General features: G+C 41.6%; 1 protein-coding gene across 2 annotated transcripts in view; it reads left to right on the top strand.

The window, feature by feature from the left end:
• The window catches only part of KCNQ5 (potassium voltage-gated channel subfamily Q member 5), a 516,174-nt gene that overhangs the window by 416,955 nt on the left and 78,626 nt on the right, over positions 1 to 20,593 (top strand). For both annotated transcript variants that reach the window (XM_024576602.4, XM_024576605.4), the window contains exons 5-7: positions 271 to 396; positions 13,848 to 13,958; positions 19,305 to 19,400. In XM_024576602.4, coding sequence (XP_024432370.2) covers positions 271 to 396; positions 13,848 to 13,958; positions 19,305 to 19,400 — 333 coding nt within the window. The remainder of the gene's footprint in view (positions 1 to 270; positions 397 to 13,847; positions 13,959 to 19,304; positions 19,401 to 20,593) is intronic.

The raw sequence follows: 20,593 nt of genomic DNA on the forward strand, positions 1-20,593 counted from the left end.
TTCAGGGCACATGCCTGGGTTGCGGATTCAGTCCCCCAGTGCGTGCAAGAGGCAGCCCATTGCTGTTTCTCTCTTGCATGGATGTTTCTCTCCTTCTCTCTCTGCCTGCCTCCACCTCTCTCTAACAATAAATAAATAAAATCTTTAAAAGTCATCATAAACATGCAAGGAGTAGTCAAACTCCATGAGGTAAAATCATGCATAGATTTGTTTTCCTTTCTCAAAGATTTTTTTACTTCTAAAAATCTTTCATTCCTTTTTTTTATCCAGGAATTAATCACAGCTTGGTACATAGGATTTTTGGTTCTTATTTTTTCATCCTTCCTTGTCTATCTGGTGGAAAAGGATGCCAATAAAGAGTTTTCTACATATGCAGATGCTCTGTGGTGGGGCACGGTAAGTATACAAATCTGTTTTTGTGTATCAGATGTGAATTTTTTTTCCTTTGAATACAGCATAGTGATTCCTATGAATGGTCTCAATAAAAATATTAACTCCCAAAAGGGAGTTATGTGAAAATATATAGCACTTACGATTGTCTCAAGAATTTCCCCCCTCTTTGGCTCAGCAAAGTTAAGTTCTCGTATAAATTATTAGTAGTAATGCTTGAGTGCTAGATTGTTTCCAAAATAAAACTATATTACTTTTAACTGTGATTAAAATGTTGATAGGCTTATTTATTTGTTTTACTTTTTTGGAGCACAGATTTAAATTACCAAGCGCTGTACTGGTTTATTATTCATCAAATTGTTTATCTGATGTAAAAAATAAAGGAAGGGTAGCTGAACAAAAGTTAGAAAAGTAAAATTACGGCACAAAAAGTAAAAAAGAGAAGGCTGGGAACCATCTGTGAGATCGGAGATTATAGACACTGAATTTCAAAACTTTTCATTCAAAAACCTACTTTTCCTTTATATTTTTATTAAAGGATAGTTTTCCAAACAAATTAAAGCAATTATGACTCTCATACAGAAAGAAAATAAACACATGCTAAAGTTGTTAACTCATTTTTTAAAATTTAAGTATTAATGAGGGAACCGGTAAGGTGTTACAAGCAGCTCAAAGGACTATCCAAAGAACAGAAGCATCAAGTTCAGGAATATTGAAATGAACGGCAAAAAACTGTGGTTCGTTTGCACAATGGAGTACAACACAGCCATAAAAAAGAAGGAAATCATGCCTTCTGTGACAGTATGGATAGACCTCGTGCGTATTATGCTGAGTGAAATAAGCCAGTCAGAGAAAGACAAGTACCATATGATTTCACTTAAATGTGGAATCCAAAGAACAAAATAAACTAACAAACAAAATAGGAACAGACTCAGAAATACAGAGAATCGACTGACAACTGTCAGAGGGAAGGAAGGTTGGGGGCTGGGTGAAAAAGTGAAGGGATTAAGCAAAACAAAAAACAAAAAAACTCATAAACACAGGTAACAGTATGGTGATTACCAGACAGAAGGGGTGGCGGGGGAGAAGTAGAAAGGGGTAAAAAGGGATAAATGGTGATGGAAGGAAACTTGACTTGGGGTGCTGAACACATAATACAATATGCAGATGATGTAGAATTGTACATCTGAAACCTACATAACTTTATTAACTAATGTCACCCCAATAAATTCAATAATTTTTTTATTTAATTTTTTAAAAGAAAATGTGCAAATAGAGGCAAACTGGCTTCTTCCACAGTGTCAGAGGGAAGTCAATCAAACCACTGCTAGGCAGAGGTTGCTTTCCATGTCTGTAGACAAGAATCATTTTGCAGTGCTGCCAGCTACCTACAACTTACAGAGCTGTAAAAGAGCTCCAAGAACATGAAAGGTGCAGTGCCCCATAAAGTCAGAATTCAATAACCTGGAAGGGTGTGCACTAAACAACGCATAGTTTTCCATTGAAGAAAAATATCCCCTACAGTGTGAAGAATTGAAAAAGCGGTCATTGGCTGGAAGAGGCCTTGGAGGTCACTCAATCTGTCCACCTATTGAGGAATATGAAGCCAAAGTGACTTATTACCTTATATCTTATCACCAATAAAGGCCAGGACAAAACAAACTCCTAAGGCCCTCTTTCTATGAAAGTGTTGACATTAACTAGATATGAGTCAGAAAAATATTACCAAATGCAATGTTTGCAAATATGTTGATATTGGTATGCATTAAATAAATGTACTGCCTAAAGGAAAAATAAATAAATGAATAAAATCAAATAAAAAACTGCCATGAAACATGTGCCTAATAAGAATGTCACAGGATAAAGAAGTTCTTTGTGCAGTGCATAAACTTTTCTCTTAAATTTTACTCCTTAAGACATTCCAACAGGGTGTTATGTGAAAATATACAGCATTCATAATTGTTTAAAGAGTTTCCCCATCTCTTTGCCCAACAAAGTTAGGTTCTCTTATAAATCATAAGTAATATTTCTTGAGTGCTAGATTGTTTCCAAAATCAAAATGCATCATTTTCTTAAACTGTGATGAAAACATTGGTAAGTTGTTCATTTAGCTTTGTGGATGGAGCAGAGGTTTAAGCTACCAGTGGGCAAATTGTTTCCCTACCCCTCAAAGCCTCCTCGGCAGGAACGAGACTTTTGTCCAGGACAAAGGGAGTGTTTCAGGACTTGTGTTAAGCAGAACTTGGTATGGTTTTCTTTTTAATTTTTATTGTTATTCAATTACAGTTGTATGCTTTTTCTCCCTATCCCTCCACCCCACCCCAGCCAAACCCACCTCCCTCCCCCACCTCCACCCTCCCCCTTGACTTTGTCCATGTGTCCTTTATGTTTGTGGTTGTCTAGCAGCAATGATGTAAGAATCAAAAATGTATTCGCCCGAAGATTAAGACTTTTTTCCTTCAATTTCCAGAGTAAATGTCTACAAGATTGTGTGAATGATAACAAAGCGTGTTGTTGGTGTGATAATTTAGTGTCCAATTCCTCTCCCCCCCGACCCCCCTGAGGATGATGGGCATTCAGAAAGCAGGACAGAGAGCAGTCACCTGACATTCTGGAAACACTTTGTATGTGTAGAGAGCAAACGAAAATGGTTGACTCGTGGTGGGGTAAACTGTGTAAACTGAGAAAGCAGGAGGCTTTTCTAGCCAGTGAGGGGAAGAGAATTTATAATTGCAGCCTTCAAAGCAACAGTTTGAATGTAAGGTTAGTTTTGCTTCTTTTTGTAACTATTTAAACTCCTGAGGCGCTCAGGCGCACCTCTTCCCACGGAGATGCAGTTGGTGAGTCTGGCCTGGCAGCGCCTGATCCTTTTTTCCATTCGCCTTCCTCTCCCCTTATTACTAATAGGAATTGTTGTGTTGTGCATTGAGCAGTGTGTGGGAAACTCTTAATACATGTCTCACTCAGTCACCAGATTGTTTCTTTTGCCAGAATAATCCAAGTAGCAGATTTTCAAAGATCATATCTGTGACTTTTAGCAGGAGGGTAAGGGGGAGAGCAACATATTTTCATCAATTTTCATTTTATTAATGCTATTTTGACTGAAATTTAACATGTACTTAACAGACTCTTTGAATGGCCTAATTATCTCTCTAATTTTTTAAGAAAAAAATCTATTCTTGAATATTAGAGTAAAAATCTTCTAAGACAATAAGTTTCTAGGGATAAAAATGGCCTTTTGGGACCATGTTGGTTTATTGATATTAACTGACTCATTAATGAAATTGTCTAAAGCCTAAAATAATAAGGAAACAAAAGGCTTATTATTTCTCTTCATTATAAGACTATATACTATGTCTCTGGTGTGAAATAAAATAAATTTAGAATATTATACTTTCTATTATGTATTAATGAAGACCTTAAGAAATATATGGCTGGGTACTTTTTAGTTAAAATTGCCCATCTTGCACATACCAGACACCTTGCTAACTATGGAAGTATCCAGAATAAATAGGGAAGTAGCTGAGCATTTCTAAGAGCTAGACTTTGATGGGGAAAAAAGGAAACTTCCTATATTAAAACGGCCCAAGGAGTTGACATGAAGTATCAAACTGCAATTTGTGATGCAGGGATACAGTGCCCCAGTGAATTCTAAATACTAACTACTAAACGTCTTTCATTAAGAAGCTGCTGAGGGCTGTTTCCGAGAGCAACTTTTGGAGGAACACAGCAGCGTGATCAGCACTGCTTAAAGCCAATAACAATTCAAAGAAGTTTGATATCTGAAAACCATTCCATACTAGTGAATACCAGTACCTAGCTCAATGAGTAAGGAGGATAACCAATATAAAGGGCCTGGCGCTATAACACATGCCGGAAGATGGTGGCTATGATTGGCATAGATATTGCTGTTGTGGATGTTAGATGGAAGCACCATCATAACAAAAGGAACAAAAAAAAGCCATATGCTTCACGGTAGACCCAGAGCTTAAGCACAGAAGAAGCGTGGGAATTGGGGATTGCAATGGAGCATTGATGGCAAAGGAAGTGGAGGAGGATGAATGGAGCTGACTCTAGTGGCTGTGACAGCTACTGGGAAAGGGGATGTTCTGACTGCTGGACAGAGCTCCATTTAATGTTACTTCCTGTTGTCACTTTATTCCTTTTTAGTTGCTTTATATTTATTCTGAAATAAATATACAACAGGTTTTACTGCAGTTACTTTTTATTATTCCTTTATTTCCTGTTATTATTTTTCTCCTTTTGATTTGGTTTAGATTTGTTCTGAAATAACTTTAGATTTCTTCTTTTTCCTGAAGTAATTTTTTCTGGTAATGACCTGGTAAATACCAGCTGGTCCTCTTTCTCTTTACTGCTATTTTTGTGATGAAGATAGTGTGTGTTTGGTTTTTTAAAGTGAATTCAGCAGCAGATAGTACAAATCTACCCTTCAGTAGCATCTGAATACCACCTCCACCTGAGACCATGCGCTTGAAATTGTTACTTCAGGCATGAAGGAGAATTCGGTACCAGCCAGAGTTGGTCCTAAAACTCATGCTGAATATCTTAACAGTCTTTCTCAAAATAGACAATATACAAAGCTCTAGTACAATTAATATACTCTGCACTCAATAGGCCATACCACCTGCAAAATCTAAGAATAAGAAAGAGTGTAAATTTGTAGGATGACCAAAATACCTTTTCCCTTGATAATACCAGTTATAATTCTGAGACTCAAGCCTCCTTCCACTGAGTTCACCAGGACAAAATGTTTTCTGCAATGTGCTATAAGTGGTTGTATGCTGACTCAGTGCTGGTACATTAAATAAAAGTTAACAAACATTTCTTACTACCAGTGCATTACCTGATGGTATCAAAGCTTTCCTTGGCCATGAGATAATCAACACATCAGTTCCTAACCATTCAAGAACATTGCTGACTACCAGGCAAATACTGAGACACGCGTACCCCAGCCACTGCCCACCAAAACACCCGAGCAATCAGGAGCACCGACGAGTCCCATGCCGCCCTGAATGGCACACATTTATGAAGTGCATTGTTCATAAGCCTCTTTGGAGAAGCCTTTCCTAAGAGTCTGTTCCTTTTATAATGTCATCTCACACATGGCCCTGGACACTTTTGCTCAGTATTATTCCATAAATATTAAGCACATGCTGTATAGAAAATAACAGAATAATAGTCAGGAGACCTGGGTCCCAGCCCCATCCTCATGACTTAGTGAAGGTGTGATATTGCACAATCATTCAATATTCTGTTCTGTAAAATAGTGATAATAATATTACACAAAATTTCTGTGTGTTAAATGAGACTGGACATGTAAATATGCTTTATCAAGCACCAGACAAATGTTAATGATTCCTATTATTACACATTTGACCACAAGCCTGGAAGAACAATATAGAATGCTAATGCCCTGAGCTATCTGCCACAGCAGAACCCAAATTATATGATGCCACTGCCACAGGAGATCCTGGTGTTTAAAGATAGAAAACCATTCCGATGTTCCAGGTGTCCAAATTTCAGAATTAACTGCACAAGCTCTATGACTACCCACTACCTGAAATCAGATGCTCAGGAAGTGACCCAAGGGGAAGAAGAGAGGAGGGCAGGGGAGGAACAAGAAGAAATTATTCCTGGCTCGTGTGGCTCAGTAGATTGAGTGCCAGCCTGCTAACCAAAGGGTCACTGGTTCGATTCCAAGCCAGGACACATGCCTGGGTTACAGGCCAGGTCCCCAGCAGAGGACACATGAGAGGCAACCACACATTGATATTTCTCTCCCTCTCTTCCCCTCTCTCTAAAAAATAAATAAATAAAATCTTTTTTTAAAAAAGAAAAGAAATATTGACAAGTTGCCAACAATAACCATACCCCTTAAAGGACCCCCTTTGGGAGAAATTATACTGTGCTATGGAAATCTACAACTAGTATATTCTTAACTTGTTCATGTGAATGCATTAGCTATGAACTAGTATTCTTAATTATATTCTCCAAATCAGGCCAATAAATTTTTTTGATATGTTACTTGAAGGAAAGAAAGAAGGAGTTAGACCTCCTGGTCTGGAGTTAATTCTGCTATTAAAAAAATGAAAACTGTACCCTAACTGCTGCCTAAATCATAATCCAACCATAGCATCTGCCATCTCATAAAAAAATTTTGAATTTGCATTTGTTTTGCAGTATTATTCCTGAGGAAGAATTCTTGATTGCCAAACACACTAAGTGCCCCCAATGCACCTCAGACTTTTCTACTACAAATAGACCTTTATGCCAATATTTGCAACCCATAGATTTTTCAGAAAATATCTTTTCTCACCTGGGGGACTGTGGTTAAACATGTGGAATATGAGGGCAAACATTTGTCTGAGCTGTTCCCACCTGCCAAATCACCTTCAAGTAAATGGTCCAACTGGAGAGGAAGCACAAACTACCAGCCTTCATGAGGCTGACAGGGGTGAGCAACAGGCTGATGTGTGCGTTTCCTCTTGGGCTCCGATCTGTCCCGTCGGGACAGCCTGAGAATGCATCTGCCCACGTCCACCTCAGGTCGTCAAGTGTGGTTGGTACATGGCATCCTCTCAATGCATTACTCTGCCTAAAACTGCACTGAGAGCGATAGTGGAAATGTTCTAAATATGCCTTTTAATTTTTAAAAGTATATTTAAAATTTCATGGCTTTTTCAATGATATTGTAAACTCCATGGTCAAAAGTCAGTGAGCAGGGTATAAAAACATACACTGCTGTTTAAATTTGAACTTTATTCTTTTCATCTCCCTTTGCCTGGAACAAGATTGTGATTAATCTGTCATCTGTTTGGAGTATGTTATTTCTTTATTTGGCTTAGTAAGAGACATTATTCTGTATGGTATTGGCTAGTGAATTTATTGTAATTCCCACAGTGAACCTGTGCTAAACAAATGGTTGGCAAAGCCCTGACCAGTGTGGCTCAGTTGGTTGGGTGTTGTCCTATAAACCTAAAGGTCACCAGTTCGGTTCCCAGTCCAGGCACATACTGGGTTGCTGATTCAGTCCCCAGTCAGGGCACGTATGGAATGTAACCAATTGATGTTTCTCTCTCGCATTGATGTTTCTTTCCCTTTCTTTCTCCCTACCTTCCTCCTCTCTAAAAATAAATAAATAAAATATTTAAAAAATAATAAAATAAAATAAATGACTGGCAAAGAGAAAAATCACTAGTAGGAATCAAACACAAATAAGTGTATAATAAATACATAAATAAAATGTTTAAATTGTATCTATCCAGCATATATTATCAAGCATATCTCTTATAAACTCTGGAAGTAGGTAAAAAATGGATTATGCCTAAAATAGTGGATTTCCTCCAGGTATGATTTCCTCCAGTCCCCCGAAGATCACATATGCCATCTCTGAAGGTTCCCTGAAACAAGCTGCTGTTCCAGGAGCTCCCTGAGGAGCTGGTGCTTTGGGGGTCCTGTTTGAGCCACCGTTCTCAAACTTTAGATCCAAATGAAAGCAATCATTACAGGGTCCAGCCAATGAAGGGCTCACAAGATTTCTGGAAGGGAGAAGTGGATCTATTGTTAAACATAAGTGTGGGAGGAGAAACCCTGAAAGGGCTTCTCCTACTCAATTTGTGTGCAAAGGACCCACTGATAACCCCTAGCAGAGCCTTCCAAGTTCTAGGAATAGAAACATAATGTAGTTGTACTGTTCCAAGGAGACGCACTGGGACTTCAAGGACAGCTCGACCTGATAGTCTAGAAAATCTGAACATCTTTGCAAGCCTCATCTGCTGATGGTTTTACTGAATGCAGCCAGTCATTGTCTTAGAAAGTCGGCAGCTAGGTCAAGCAAATGGGCCAGCGTGAATTCACAGCAAAAGCTCCCATCTTTTTATTGTAAGTTTATCTTAGAAATTTCCTGATTGTATGTATGGTGCTAGCTCTCTGATCATACCAGAAAGCCCAGCAGGCCCCCTTTCAGCCACAAGAAGTGAAATAATGCACCCAGGAAACCTCCACCACCACCCTCGCTGGCACAGAGAGACAAAGCTGCCACTCTGTGGGCAGATCCTTCTCAAACCTAGCCAGCGGTTTGGCAACCAAAGGCCTCTATGCTTTCCACCAAGGAAGCTGCTGTGGCCGCCGAGCTGCTGGTCATTCTAGTCCCAGCTTCTGATGACATGCTGGTCATTCCTGCACGTGGTGAGACATGATCATCCAGAAGCCTGAACCAGAGTGCAGAGAAGGTGGCAGTCTTTGCTTCCCCCAGAGAGACTCCAGGGTGCTGCTCCAGGTTCACCATAATGGCTCCTCCCCCACAAACCACCCTGTAAGATAGAGGGCAACCCTCCGAGAATGAGAGAGCAGGCCTTCCTCTCTACTCAGGGTGAAGCACTGAGCATGTCGTCACTTTGCCATGTCTCAACCAACTTAACTCCCTGAGCCCTGGCTCAGGAGAATAAGTCAAATGTAGTCTGTGAAATGTAGCATTATTGCTGTGACTGAACCATGAAATTTCTCCTTCTGTTACAGAGCGGGGGGGGGGGGGGTCCTTCACAATAAATTATTACAGAAAGGATTCCCCCTTTCTGTCTCTGGAGGTTCCTTCCCCCACGCCCACCTGCTAGGTTCGCAATGCCCGCCGCCAGAGGAAAGACGTCTCTCAATGCCAGAGACTGGTGAAAAGGAAAGGAATTGTTTATTTAAAAGTTACACAGACTTAGAATAATGACCTAATGTCTTCAATAAGATACTAAAGTCCTCTAGAACACCCACAGATGCACAGTCCTTCCCTCTCCCTGTGCCCAGTCCGGGGTACCGTGTCTCAGGAAAGGAAGTAGAAGTCCGTGATTCAGGCTCCCGGCACCATCAGCTGTGTGGCTGCTGCAATCTCCAGTTAATCCAAAGCCATGTGGCACCTTCTCATGGCCCAGCAGCAAGAGTCCTTTCTCCCCTTTCTCTATGGCTGCAAAGTCTCTCCTGCTGCCTAAGCCGCGTGGCAAGAAGAAGCACTCCAAAACCTCGTGGTCCTCTCTACTCTCCTTCAGAACCGCGTGGTCCTTTTCCCTTTCCCCTCAGAACCTCGTGGACCTCTATCTATCTACTTGCTTCAGAGTCTCGTGGTTCACTCCTTCCTTCAGAGCCGCATGGTCTCCTCCCCATTTACTTTTGGAGCCGTGTGGTCTCCTCCTTCTTCCCCAAAACCTTGTGGTCCTCCCCACTACTATGGAGCCGCATGGTCTCTTCTTTACTTCAGAGCCGCATGGTCTCTTCTTACTCTATGGCTGCTGGGCCTAGGTTTAAATCCCAGCGCCCAGCTTCCTTTGCAGCCCCATTTCCGACTCCTCCTACAGTCAGCTACACCTGCCAGCATCCCTGTATTCTTCCAGCTTTACTGGGCTGCCATAGTAAGTCTGGGCAGGTGTGGCCCCATGGCATGGAGCCAATCATCTCCACGCTCTCACGCAGGCCCTGTTAACCAGGGGGAATTGCTTCCCAGACCCATCTTGGGTGGAAGTCACTCCTATCTCCCTGGCTCAAAGCAGGGCCACAGCTATTTAACATATCTATGAAACCAGTTAAAGGTTATAGATATGTTAAATGACTGCCAGGGGTTAGCTACAAAGCTGTTGCTACCCAAAACAGCTCTGAATGGCCCTGTTCCATGTGTCCCATCCCCCCTGGCTCAGGCCTGTGGGGGTGAGGACATCCTATATACATTTTTCTAATATTTCCTGGACACCCCGAGTCCTGGACCCCATTATAAATCCCTTCCTGGGGCCCTCCTCTTGGCTGCACCCTGCTTCACTTCTGTATATCATTATTAATAAAATGATGTAAAAGGATTAAGCTATTTTGCAGAAAAAGTGCAGGAGATTAAAGTCTTTTCCACACATTTAAGATTAGGAACCTGTAGTAAAATTGAGCCAGAATACTTTCCCTGCAATCCCAAGAAATTCCTTTGAGAGCCCTTTACTGATACTGTTGGTGGCATTTGATTAACTTGGTTACTAGGTTCCACTACAAAGTCCCTCTTTTCAACCTTGGATGACCTTCCTCTGCCTCTTGTTGATTTGTACTTGACACCCTCTCACACGCTCAGAGCCCAGGTCTTTTCCTCTGTTACAAGCCTTTTCCTCCCCACAGATAACCCTGTCCTCTCCTTCACTGGAACTAAAGGGAACTAACTGACTGACTAGAGCGTTCCCTGGCCTCCACTCACACTGTGTCCACACCTTCACCCCAGGGTATGAAAGGCATCTTTTCACACTGCCAGGGCTATTCCCCTCCAACTGTACCATGGATTCTATGTGCTCTGCTTCCTTGGGTGCCTTAGCCCATCATAAAGCCTCCACCTCTTCCCTCTTCAGTCTCGTCCTCTCTGAAAACACGCACAATTATACCCTAGGAAGCCCCCTCCCTCCACCTCAGAGATTCCAAGGAGTTCTCGCCCTATATTTCTCACTCCCTTTGTCGCCAATATTCTTGAAAGGATTCTTCATTGATTTACTAAATATTTATTGAGCTCCTTCTACTTTGTGGCAAGCATTTTGCTAGATGTTAGGGCATAACAAAGAGTAAAGAACAATGGTTCCTCCTTCTAATAAAGGAAATAAGGACCTTTCCACCAAAGAAAAATACAGCGAACTACCACTTATGACAAGTGCTATAGGAAACAAGGATCCAAAACTGAGATGAACAGAGGTCCTATTGTGGACAGAGTGGATAGGGAAGGCCTCTCTGATGGTGGGGTATTTTGGAGAAGACCTGAAGGATGAGGAAGAACCCTGGGAAGAGTGGGGAGAAGAACAATTCTGGCTGAGGATAGGCTGAGGCAGAAATAGCCTGGGTTGTTTGAGGAGTTGAAAGGACACTGTGGTTAAAAGTAGTGAGCAAGGGTGAAATCAGAATGCTCTTGTGGAGGTAGGTGGAGGCCAGATCATGTAGGCCATAGTTAGGAGCTTAGAAATTATTCTGAGTTTAATGAGTAGCCACTGAAGGGTTTTCAGAGGGCAATAATAAAATGATACCCCTTGCAGATGTGCGGACAAGGAGCTGGAGGGAGGCAAGAGCAAACACTGAGAGAGCAATTAAGAGGCTGCTGCAGCAGCCTGGCATACATGGTGGCGGTGAATACAAAGCGAAGGGGATAGTTTGCAGGGTTTCAGGGAAGTAGAATCGATGGGACTTGCTGGAAGATTCAGTGAGAGGAGTGAGGGAAAGGGGCAATCAGTATGACTGGGAGGCTTCTGACAGGAGCACCTGGATAAATGGTGGAGCTCTGGATTAGGATGGAGGGGATACGCTGGGCAGAGTAACAGGTTGGGAGGAAGCGAAGAGTTCTTTTAAACACGCCTAGTTTAAATGACTGTGCAATGTCCAAATAGAAAAATCAAGTGCAGGTACATGAATCTGAAGCTCAGAAGAGTGGTCTGGCCTGAAAGTATAAATTTGGTGTGTTCAGCATTAAAATAGTATTTAAGTCCATGAGAATATTTAAGATCACCTGGAAAGAAAGGTAAAAAAGAGAGAACAGAAGAGAAAATTAGGGAAAATATAATTTTTAAAAAACAGAAGAAGGCCTAGAAACAAACCTCAGGAATGCAGTATTCCAAGGCTGACTAGAGGAGCAGGAGCCACATAAGAGGAGCCACCAAAGATATAAAGGGAAAATCACAGAAGGGAGGAGAGAAGAGGGGTTCTGGGAAGGGGTGTTCAGCTGAGTAGAACGCTTCTGAAAGGTCTGGCATCACAGAGTTTATCTCTCTATCGTTTCTGCCTCTCAAAATGTTACCCCTCCTTCAAAGCCCAGGTAAGACGGCATGGCCAAAGCAACCACTGACTTGGAAATGACCAGTGACCTTCTATCTCTGTATCAATCTCTCTTCTCAGTCTCCTTGTTATCCATATACCTGTGACATCACCTGCCTTCTTTGTAAAACTCTCTTCTCTATTAAGTTTCCATCTGTATTACTAATTCCTAGTACTCTTACTTTTTAAAAAATTATTTTTCTTTGATTTCACTTTCTCTTCCATCCCTTAAATGTTTGTGTTTCCTGAGGTGTCTTTGGGCCCCTTCTTTGAATGCTTTGCAATCTCATTTATTCACAAAACTTCAACAATCACCCTGTGCCTGAATCCAGAACCCAAATCTCATGCCAAACCCAATCTCTCTCTCTCTCTCTCTCTCTCTCTCTCTCAAAACTCAAGCTTTTGATCTCAATTTCTTGCTCAACATTTATAGATCAGAGACATAGTGACATTTTAAAAAATGCTTCTTAAAACCAAACTCTCCATCTTTGCTCCAGAACTTTCTCTTCCTCATTATCATATTTTTTTTTTATGGTGCAACCATCTTCCCCTGGAAATTGTTAAGTCATCGTTGGTTTTGTCTCCCCCTGCCTCCCAGGCAGCAATCAGGGCATTTCTATTGAACTTCCTAAACACATCTCGTTACCCTCCACTCCCACATAGTTTCACTGCCCCGTTCCAGCTCAATTACCCTTCATTCTGGGAGATCGTGCAGCACCTCATAGGCCTTGAAGAAGAGCTGAGACTGTTCTAAGGGACATGGGAAGCATCTGGAGCAGTTCATCCCAGGGAGAGACATGATCTAATTACCACTTTCCAAAGGCATGCCCTGATCTGGCTAACCTGACTTTTCGCTACTCCTCTTTGCACCGATCATGCTGCAGTGCACCTGAACGACTTACTCTCAGAACCCACCCTGCTTGTTCTTACCGCTGTGCAGCTGGTCACCTGCCCCCCCACCCAGACCGCCCTCTTTATCATTTCTGCCTCTCAAAATACGACTCCTTCTTCAAAGCCTAGGCATAATGACACCTCCCAATGAAGCCCCCCAAGCTTGTAATAATCTGTTCTCTGAATCCCCGTGGCAGATTAATTGTACATCCATAGTAATACCTGTCTTCCCCTTTTGTGTTTTAATGATTTGCATATGGCACGTCTCCCTCTTATGCCGTAAATATCTCAGGACAAGAACTATGTGCCTCTTGTTTTTGTTCCACCACAAATCATAACACATACCTTGCATGCACCAGACCTTCAGGAAACGCCTGCCAAGGTAATAAATGGACAGCCACAATTAACATAAATTATTGTTCTGTGTACTGGTCTAGTACTAAATCCATGGTGCTATCTCTTCTGTATCACTGATGGTTATCAACCCACTTAAGTAACCTTTCTTTGACTACACTTAGAAAAGATGGAAAATTGTGTTATAAAGGAGGAACAAGTATGTAGGTTATTCCCTATCTTAAACAAAGAGAAGTTCTGTTATGCGTCATGGAAAATTAAAGCACGGTAATAAAAGGCACCAACAAGACTTGCTGAATGATGATTTAGTGCAAACATTGTTTTGCCTCCTGTTCGGAGGTCCCAACTTTCCGCTCACGTACTTAAACTGCACATTCTATTTATTTTGTTTTCAGATTACATTGACAACGATTGGCTATGGAGACAAAACGCCCCTGACTTGGCTGGGAAGATTACTTTCTGCAGGCTTTGCGCTCCTTGGCATTTCTTTCTTTGCACTTCCTGCCGTGAGTATCTTTGCAAAAATGAAGCAGTTTAAATTAGATCTTACAGGTTCATTAGTGTGAGCTTTCACAAATGACTATGCCCAGGAACCTATCTACATCAGGTACAAGTACCATTTTTCTGACATGATGTTGACTTTTCTACATGTATCTATGTGGATAGGTTCTCAAATATACTGGTAGTCATCTCTTGGAGAAGCTTAACCTGGGAGTTTTATACCAGCAAGGTCTTAATGACGAAATGTTAATTCACATGGTATCACCTTTCAGTCGACATGCTACTAATACACTCAGAATACTTGGAAAGTTTTAAAGGTTCCTTTTTAAACTGATGGGTCTGCTTTGGTTCACAATGTGTGCTGCTGAAGAGGTGGGCGTGGGTAAGTGGAGTATTCACCTCTTCAGATCCATTTGAGTGGAAATTATATGACCTTAAAAGGTTTTCAATATGTCAGATGATTTATTCTTTGTGTCATCGTCATTGATTTTTCTTAATGAGCAGTTTCTGCATCTTATCAGAATAAAGAGCACATTTATCTTCTCCCAAGCTTCTGATTATTTTCTCCGTAATGGATGAAGCTTGTCTCTCTGATGATTGTGTCTCCTTTTGTTTCCTTAAAGGAAATTGGTCAAGATCTTACAACTTGCCTCCATCCACAAGCTCTCATGTTTCTCACACCACTCTCATGGGGGGAACAGGAATAACAAAAAGGAGTTTTTAAAGCAGTGGCAGCAGTAATGACTAAGGAAGAATACCCAAGTCTTGCTCCAACAGAGCTGACTTATGTCACAGTCTGCCCAACAGAGACCCTGGGGCACCCCTCCCATGAAAGCCAAGGGAGTGGGGGTTTTCCGCACCACAGCCTTGAGCTCACGGGGCTCACTCTCTACCTGTGAACCAGTGCAGAGGCAGCTTGGCCTCCCCATGGCTGCTGCCCAGCTCCCGACTGACCAGCTGGCTGGTTCTGCCCCAGACCACACAAAATCACAGAGAGCAGACTAAAAAGGGCCATGCAGAAGCTTAAGCATTAAGACTTCACTTTGAAATCTGTTTTTGTCACGAACTACCTATGTCACTGTTTTAGTTTGCTGGGGCTGCTGTAACACAGGATCTCAGACTGGTGGTTTAACCAATAGAAGCGTTTGTCTCACAGTTCTGGTGGCTACAGGTCCAAAGTCAAGAATGTTGCAGCACTGGCCCTTTATGAGGGCCAAGAGAAAGGATGTGCTCCTGGCCTCTTCCCTTGGTTTGTAGATGGCCATCTTCCCCCTCAGTCTTTACACTGCCTTCCCTCTATCTGTGTCCAAATTTCTCTCTTAAGAACTCCAGTCACATTGAATTAGGGCCCACCCTTGTTGTAACCCAATCACCTCCGTAATGGCTTTATCTCCAAATAAGGTCACCTTCTAAGGCACTAAGGATTAGGACACCAACATATGAATTTTGGAGGGAAGCAATTCGGCCTATAACAATAACCTTGGGTATTTATTCACCAGAATAATGAAGGGAGAATTATTACACCTGAGAAATTTTGTGAACAACTATGTGATAATGTCCCTCCAGTACTTATCATAAAAAATAAATAAATAAAACCTTTGTCCTACATGAGTCCAGATATATGTGTTTCCTGTTGCAAAATAACTAAATCAAGGCGAGTCAAAACAACATCTCACGTACCCAGAGTCAAGTTATCTGGCAACCTCAGCAATTTAGAACAGAGCAGGAAGTCACTCAGTAACCAGATTCCTTACAGGAAAATACTTTCAGAGGCAATAAGATGCAGTCTTGGGCTTTTTCCCCAAAAAATAATGGCACAAAACACCTGCTGCTTTTATGTTTATACTTAACCAGCAGCCACATGTGTAACAACTCTGACCCATGAGAAACTCCAAACAGGGAAGTGGGCTGCCGCTTCTGGGCCGTGGAAACCACGACCTGCGTGTAGTGTCCTCACAGGCCAGCCTCTTGACACCCATGCTTAACCTTTTCTTAACTTAGAGAAAATTTCAATAGTTTCACAATTCTTTGAAGATCATAACCAGGAAACGTGGAGGTAGGCTGATAGAACAAACACTACAAGGGGAAGAGATGATGAAAGAATAAGAAGGGAAAGAGTAGAAAATCTGTAAGAAGCAAGCGCACATAAGTGCCCCAAAAGTGTAAAGACCTGGGGCCAGTGAGTGGTAAGGTCAACGCCCCTCTGGGCACTGGCTGCCTCCAGCACAGAGAAGCACCTGGTCCCCACCGTGAGACTCCGGCCCACCACAGGGGGATTGAACTGTGTCACTCTGTTCGGTTCGAGATCAAAAACTAAATAATCATTCTCGGAAATGTTCCCCAATAAAATGATTATAATTTTTATATATGCCAATTAAATTAATATATTTTGGAAATCCCCAAACTTGCTTGCACAGAACAGAACATTCCCTAACAATGCCAAGAAAAGTAAACTTTTCTCTGGATCCTTTTTACTGCAGCCTCACTTTAGGTGCGGAGTTCTTGTATATGTCATGGAAGACTAAATCGTCCGTGTACACCATAGAAAAAACAAGGTGGCTAGAAACGCCACTGCGTCCTGTACACCCACCAGCCAACACGCTGTTGGCCTGAGATTCAGGACAGCGCTTTGGCACTTTGCTAAGGAAGTTAGATGTAGGTTACCGGCCACCAGTGTTTGGGGTTTCTCCCATCCAGGAAACCTGAGGACCAAGAAAGAGCCTTTTCCCATCTTTCCCTGAAAGCAGAAGGACTCTGCTGCGCATCGCAAGCCATACAGGTCACCCTTCCCGAGCTCCCCTGGGAGGGCCCTGTCCCAGGGCAAAGGAGCTGGCAGACACAGCCCCAGGTCCCCAGCACACCCTCAGGGACAGGCTTTGTCCTCTCCTGGACACTCCCCACCCTCCTGCGGGGGCTGTCTTTCAGCCTAGCCTGTTGGCCATGTGTGAGGTACAAATCAGGCTCATTTCATCTGTGAGTTACCAGGGACAGATATTTCAAATGTTTACCAAAACAAGTTTTCTTTCCACTGGGTGTTTACGTAGTACCTCTCGGTATAATACTAAAAGTTAAAAGTTTAAGTTCTCTGATCTTAGAAAATGGATTAAAATAAAACTCAATTCCTAAGAATTTGTATCTGTTGGTGTCACTATCTGAAGGGATGGCACATGAATGTTATATATATAAGTTATATATGGGTATATATATATACTTACATTCATATATACATAATAGACTTCATTTTAACAGACTTCCCATCAGGTTCACTGTGCTGTACACTGAGAGAAGTGGAAGAAAATTGGAATGGAGCCATAATGAGATGATAAGCAGACCAGGTTTAATAGCTGTTATAATGTACAGCCTGGTGCAAGAGCTATGTAGCAAACATTTCCCATCAACTAGCACACATTTCTAAGCAGTGCCAGTATGATTTTCAGTGCATTCTAGTTTGTTTGGCAGATGCTACGTCTGTGATATGTAGAGCCTGTCTTCATTTTTCAAAAGGGATTTAACTCCAAACCTCATATCCACATACCAAGTGCTTCAAAATGGTAGCTATTGCTGTTAACTCAATATCTACAAAACCTGAATGATGCTCCCCATGAGTGGTTTTCACATAATGCACAGTATAAACATATGCTATAAATTCTAATGTTTCATATTCTCTCACCTGTTAATACTTCATGAAAATTGACATTAAAAGGAAAATAACTAAATCTTTCCTAAATGACCTTAAATAGCCAGGAAAAAAAAATAGGAGTTATGAATAACTATAGTTGATCTGGATTTGGAAACGGAGAGGTATTTTTATAACCTCTAAATAGAGGGAAATGTTTAAATCTAAAAACAAGACCGTGCAGTCCAGGTTTTTCTACGGTTTACTTTGAGGAGTCACAACCTGTGTGAGACGCAGACCTTAGCAAGAGATGGTCTCTGAAAAAGAGATGGAAAACAGAACCTACGATGTAGTTTCTAATTTTGTGACACAGTCATCTATCCTAATTAATAATGAAGTTGATCATTCATTAATAGCAAATAGTATCAGCATATAACTGTATTTTAAACATACAGTAGTTCCCCTCCCCGCTTATTCACAGTTTCACTTTCTGTGGTTTCAGTTACCAATGGTCAATCTTGACTGGAAAGTATTAAGTGGAAAATTCCAGAAATAAACAGTTTATAAGTTTTAAATCACATGTTGCTCTGAGTAGCATGAAGAAGTCTCCTGCCCTCGTGTTTCATCCCACCTGGGACTGTGCCCAGCACAGCCACGCTGTAAACCCTACCCACCCATTAGTCACTTAGCAGTTGACCTTGTTATCAAATCAGTTATCAGACAGAGAAAGGCCACATTCACATAACATAGTATAGCATATAGTAAAAATTGTTTTGTTTTATTACTGTTGTTGTTAATCTCTTACTGTGCCTAATTGGTAAATTAAACTTTATCCTAGGTGTGTATGTATAGGAAAAAACGTAGTACATAAAAGTTTCGGTCCTATCGGTGAGTGGTGTTAGTATCCACTGAGGGTCTTGGAACATATACCTGTGAATGACGGGGGGACTGCTGTAATCATGTTCCTTACTCTCTGCTAACTGTCACAGATGCACTCAGAATTGTACCTCCTCAAGAAAAGAAAGAAAGTTAAAGTTCCTCTAGAATCCCAAAATATCTTAGCCAAGTTTTCATTCAGCTGAGACTTACCACCTTCTAAAGAAGAGGAACCCTGTCCTCCCCCCTTTCCCTGTACTTTGGTAGGTGGAGAATTCTAGCATCATGAGGACTAAACTAGGACAGGTTTTAAGCACTTTCCCCCACCCCCCATTTCACAAATGGAAAATATAAAATTTAGTCATTTCATCAAAATGCTAGAAAAACTCCCATGTCCACCGCAACAAGACTTGAAAAGTTCCAGGATATAACCCACCTCTGTCCAAAACCAGAGCTCCTGCCCTCTGCATTCCATCCCTGGATGGGGCCATTTACTCTAATTGGAGCATAAGGAAAAGTTACCGAGATGGCCATACAAAAGACATTTTTTTAAATGGCGATTTTTATTTGTAATTATGGTGCCTCTGCTATATCGTCAGTGGCAATCAACAGTGATGCTGGTTGAGTTACTGAAGAACAGAAGTTGTTGTTCCAAGGCGATCTTGCCCAACAACTTGCCATTGGCCACTAGGATTATCACAGCAGTAAACAGTGTTTGTTTTAGTAAGTAGTATTTATGGACAAATTGCAGATTGTTTGTCTTTTCTCAGATTCATTTTAGAGATTTCTTTTTAATTTTTTGTAATTGCAACAGTTCTTTTCAAAAAACTTAAGTACTATTTTTATATTTTCGGTCCAGGGCATTCTTGGCTCAGGTTTTGCATTAAAAGTACAAGAACAGCACCGCCAGAAACACTTTGAGAAAAGAAGGAACCCAGCTGCCAACCTCATTCAGGTAAATGTCAGTGTCACAGGTGGATGGCAACGTCTGTCTCCGCACGTGCTGCCCGGGTCCTTTTCTAGTCTCTGAGCTTCATTGCTTCATGGAGCCACTGTTGTGTTTCGTTTTGTTTTGTTTTGTTTTGTTTTTAAATGAAACTAGAACTTAATGTACAGTCTTGGATTTGAGCAAGTGTCCCTCCTAAACAGAAAAATAATACAAATTTTCAGTAAATGGTCCGTGTAACCTGCGTCGTTCAGGTTAATTAGCCATGTCAGCAAGGCCATGCAGAGGTTAGCAGCTATGTTACTCCCGGAATAACCTCATATGTCTTACGAATTACTCGGTGAAGTATAATTGATCATTAGGTGATGTAGCAGAACACGGAACCGCTCCCTGCATTACGATCACTTCCTCCAGCCAGATGCACGCCGCTGACTGCAGAACAACGTATTTGTTTACGGTGTCAAGGTTTAGTACTGTGGAATCACTTTCAGTGCCATCGAGAGCATTAACTTGAAGTAGTTATCTTGTTTTAAGAACTGGTGGGATTGTGGAGTACATCAGTGTTTGGAAACATGAAATCATAAGCATATTATTGGAAAGCTAACTCATAATATATAGGTTGTTTAACATTTTCTTTTCTTGTCTATAACTCAGGATTTGCTTCGGTACTAAAAGGAACACTCCTCCATTTGCCATCCTTATCTTTTGGAAGTAGCATGATCCTAGAACCAAGCTGTTTAAGAATCATAAAATACCTTTTGCTATAGACCCATAGCTGGCGTTATTTAATTATGGACGTGATGACTATACGATATAGTTTCCTCCCTTTCTGCAAGCCAGCGGGGGATCCAGAGCTCCTGACTGAGGGGGTCTGGGCTGGCGATCTGAGCTGCTAGGAGGCTTGCCTTCACGCTGTAGTAACTGCACACTATTTTCGTTTACACTGTGGGGTTAAGCGGGTGGGTTGTAGGGTGGGAGAACCACTGCATGACCATGCCCTTAGCCTTTCCTTGTGGCTGTGATGGTGTGTGAAGTACCTCCAAAGCAAACAGGGCAAGGGAAAGAAGTGGGTGAGCATGGTTCACTTCTATTATGAAACAGATCTGTTTTGTATCTGATGACTAAGTGAGGATATCAGTTTTTAAATCAAACTATTCTGCAACTATTGACAAGAAAATGGACCATTGGGCATGACTTCTAAT

Source organism: Desmodus rotundus, chromosome 11, assembly GCF_022682495.2.
Source record: "Desmodus rotundus isolate HL8 chromosome 11, HLdesRot8A.1, whole genome shotgun sequence".
NCBI lineage: Eukaryota > Metazoa > Chordata > Mammalia > Chiroptera > Phyllostomidae > Desmodus > Desmodus rotundus.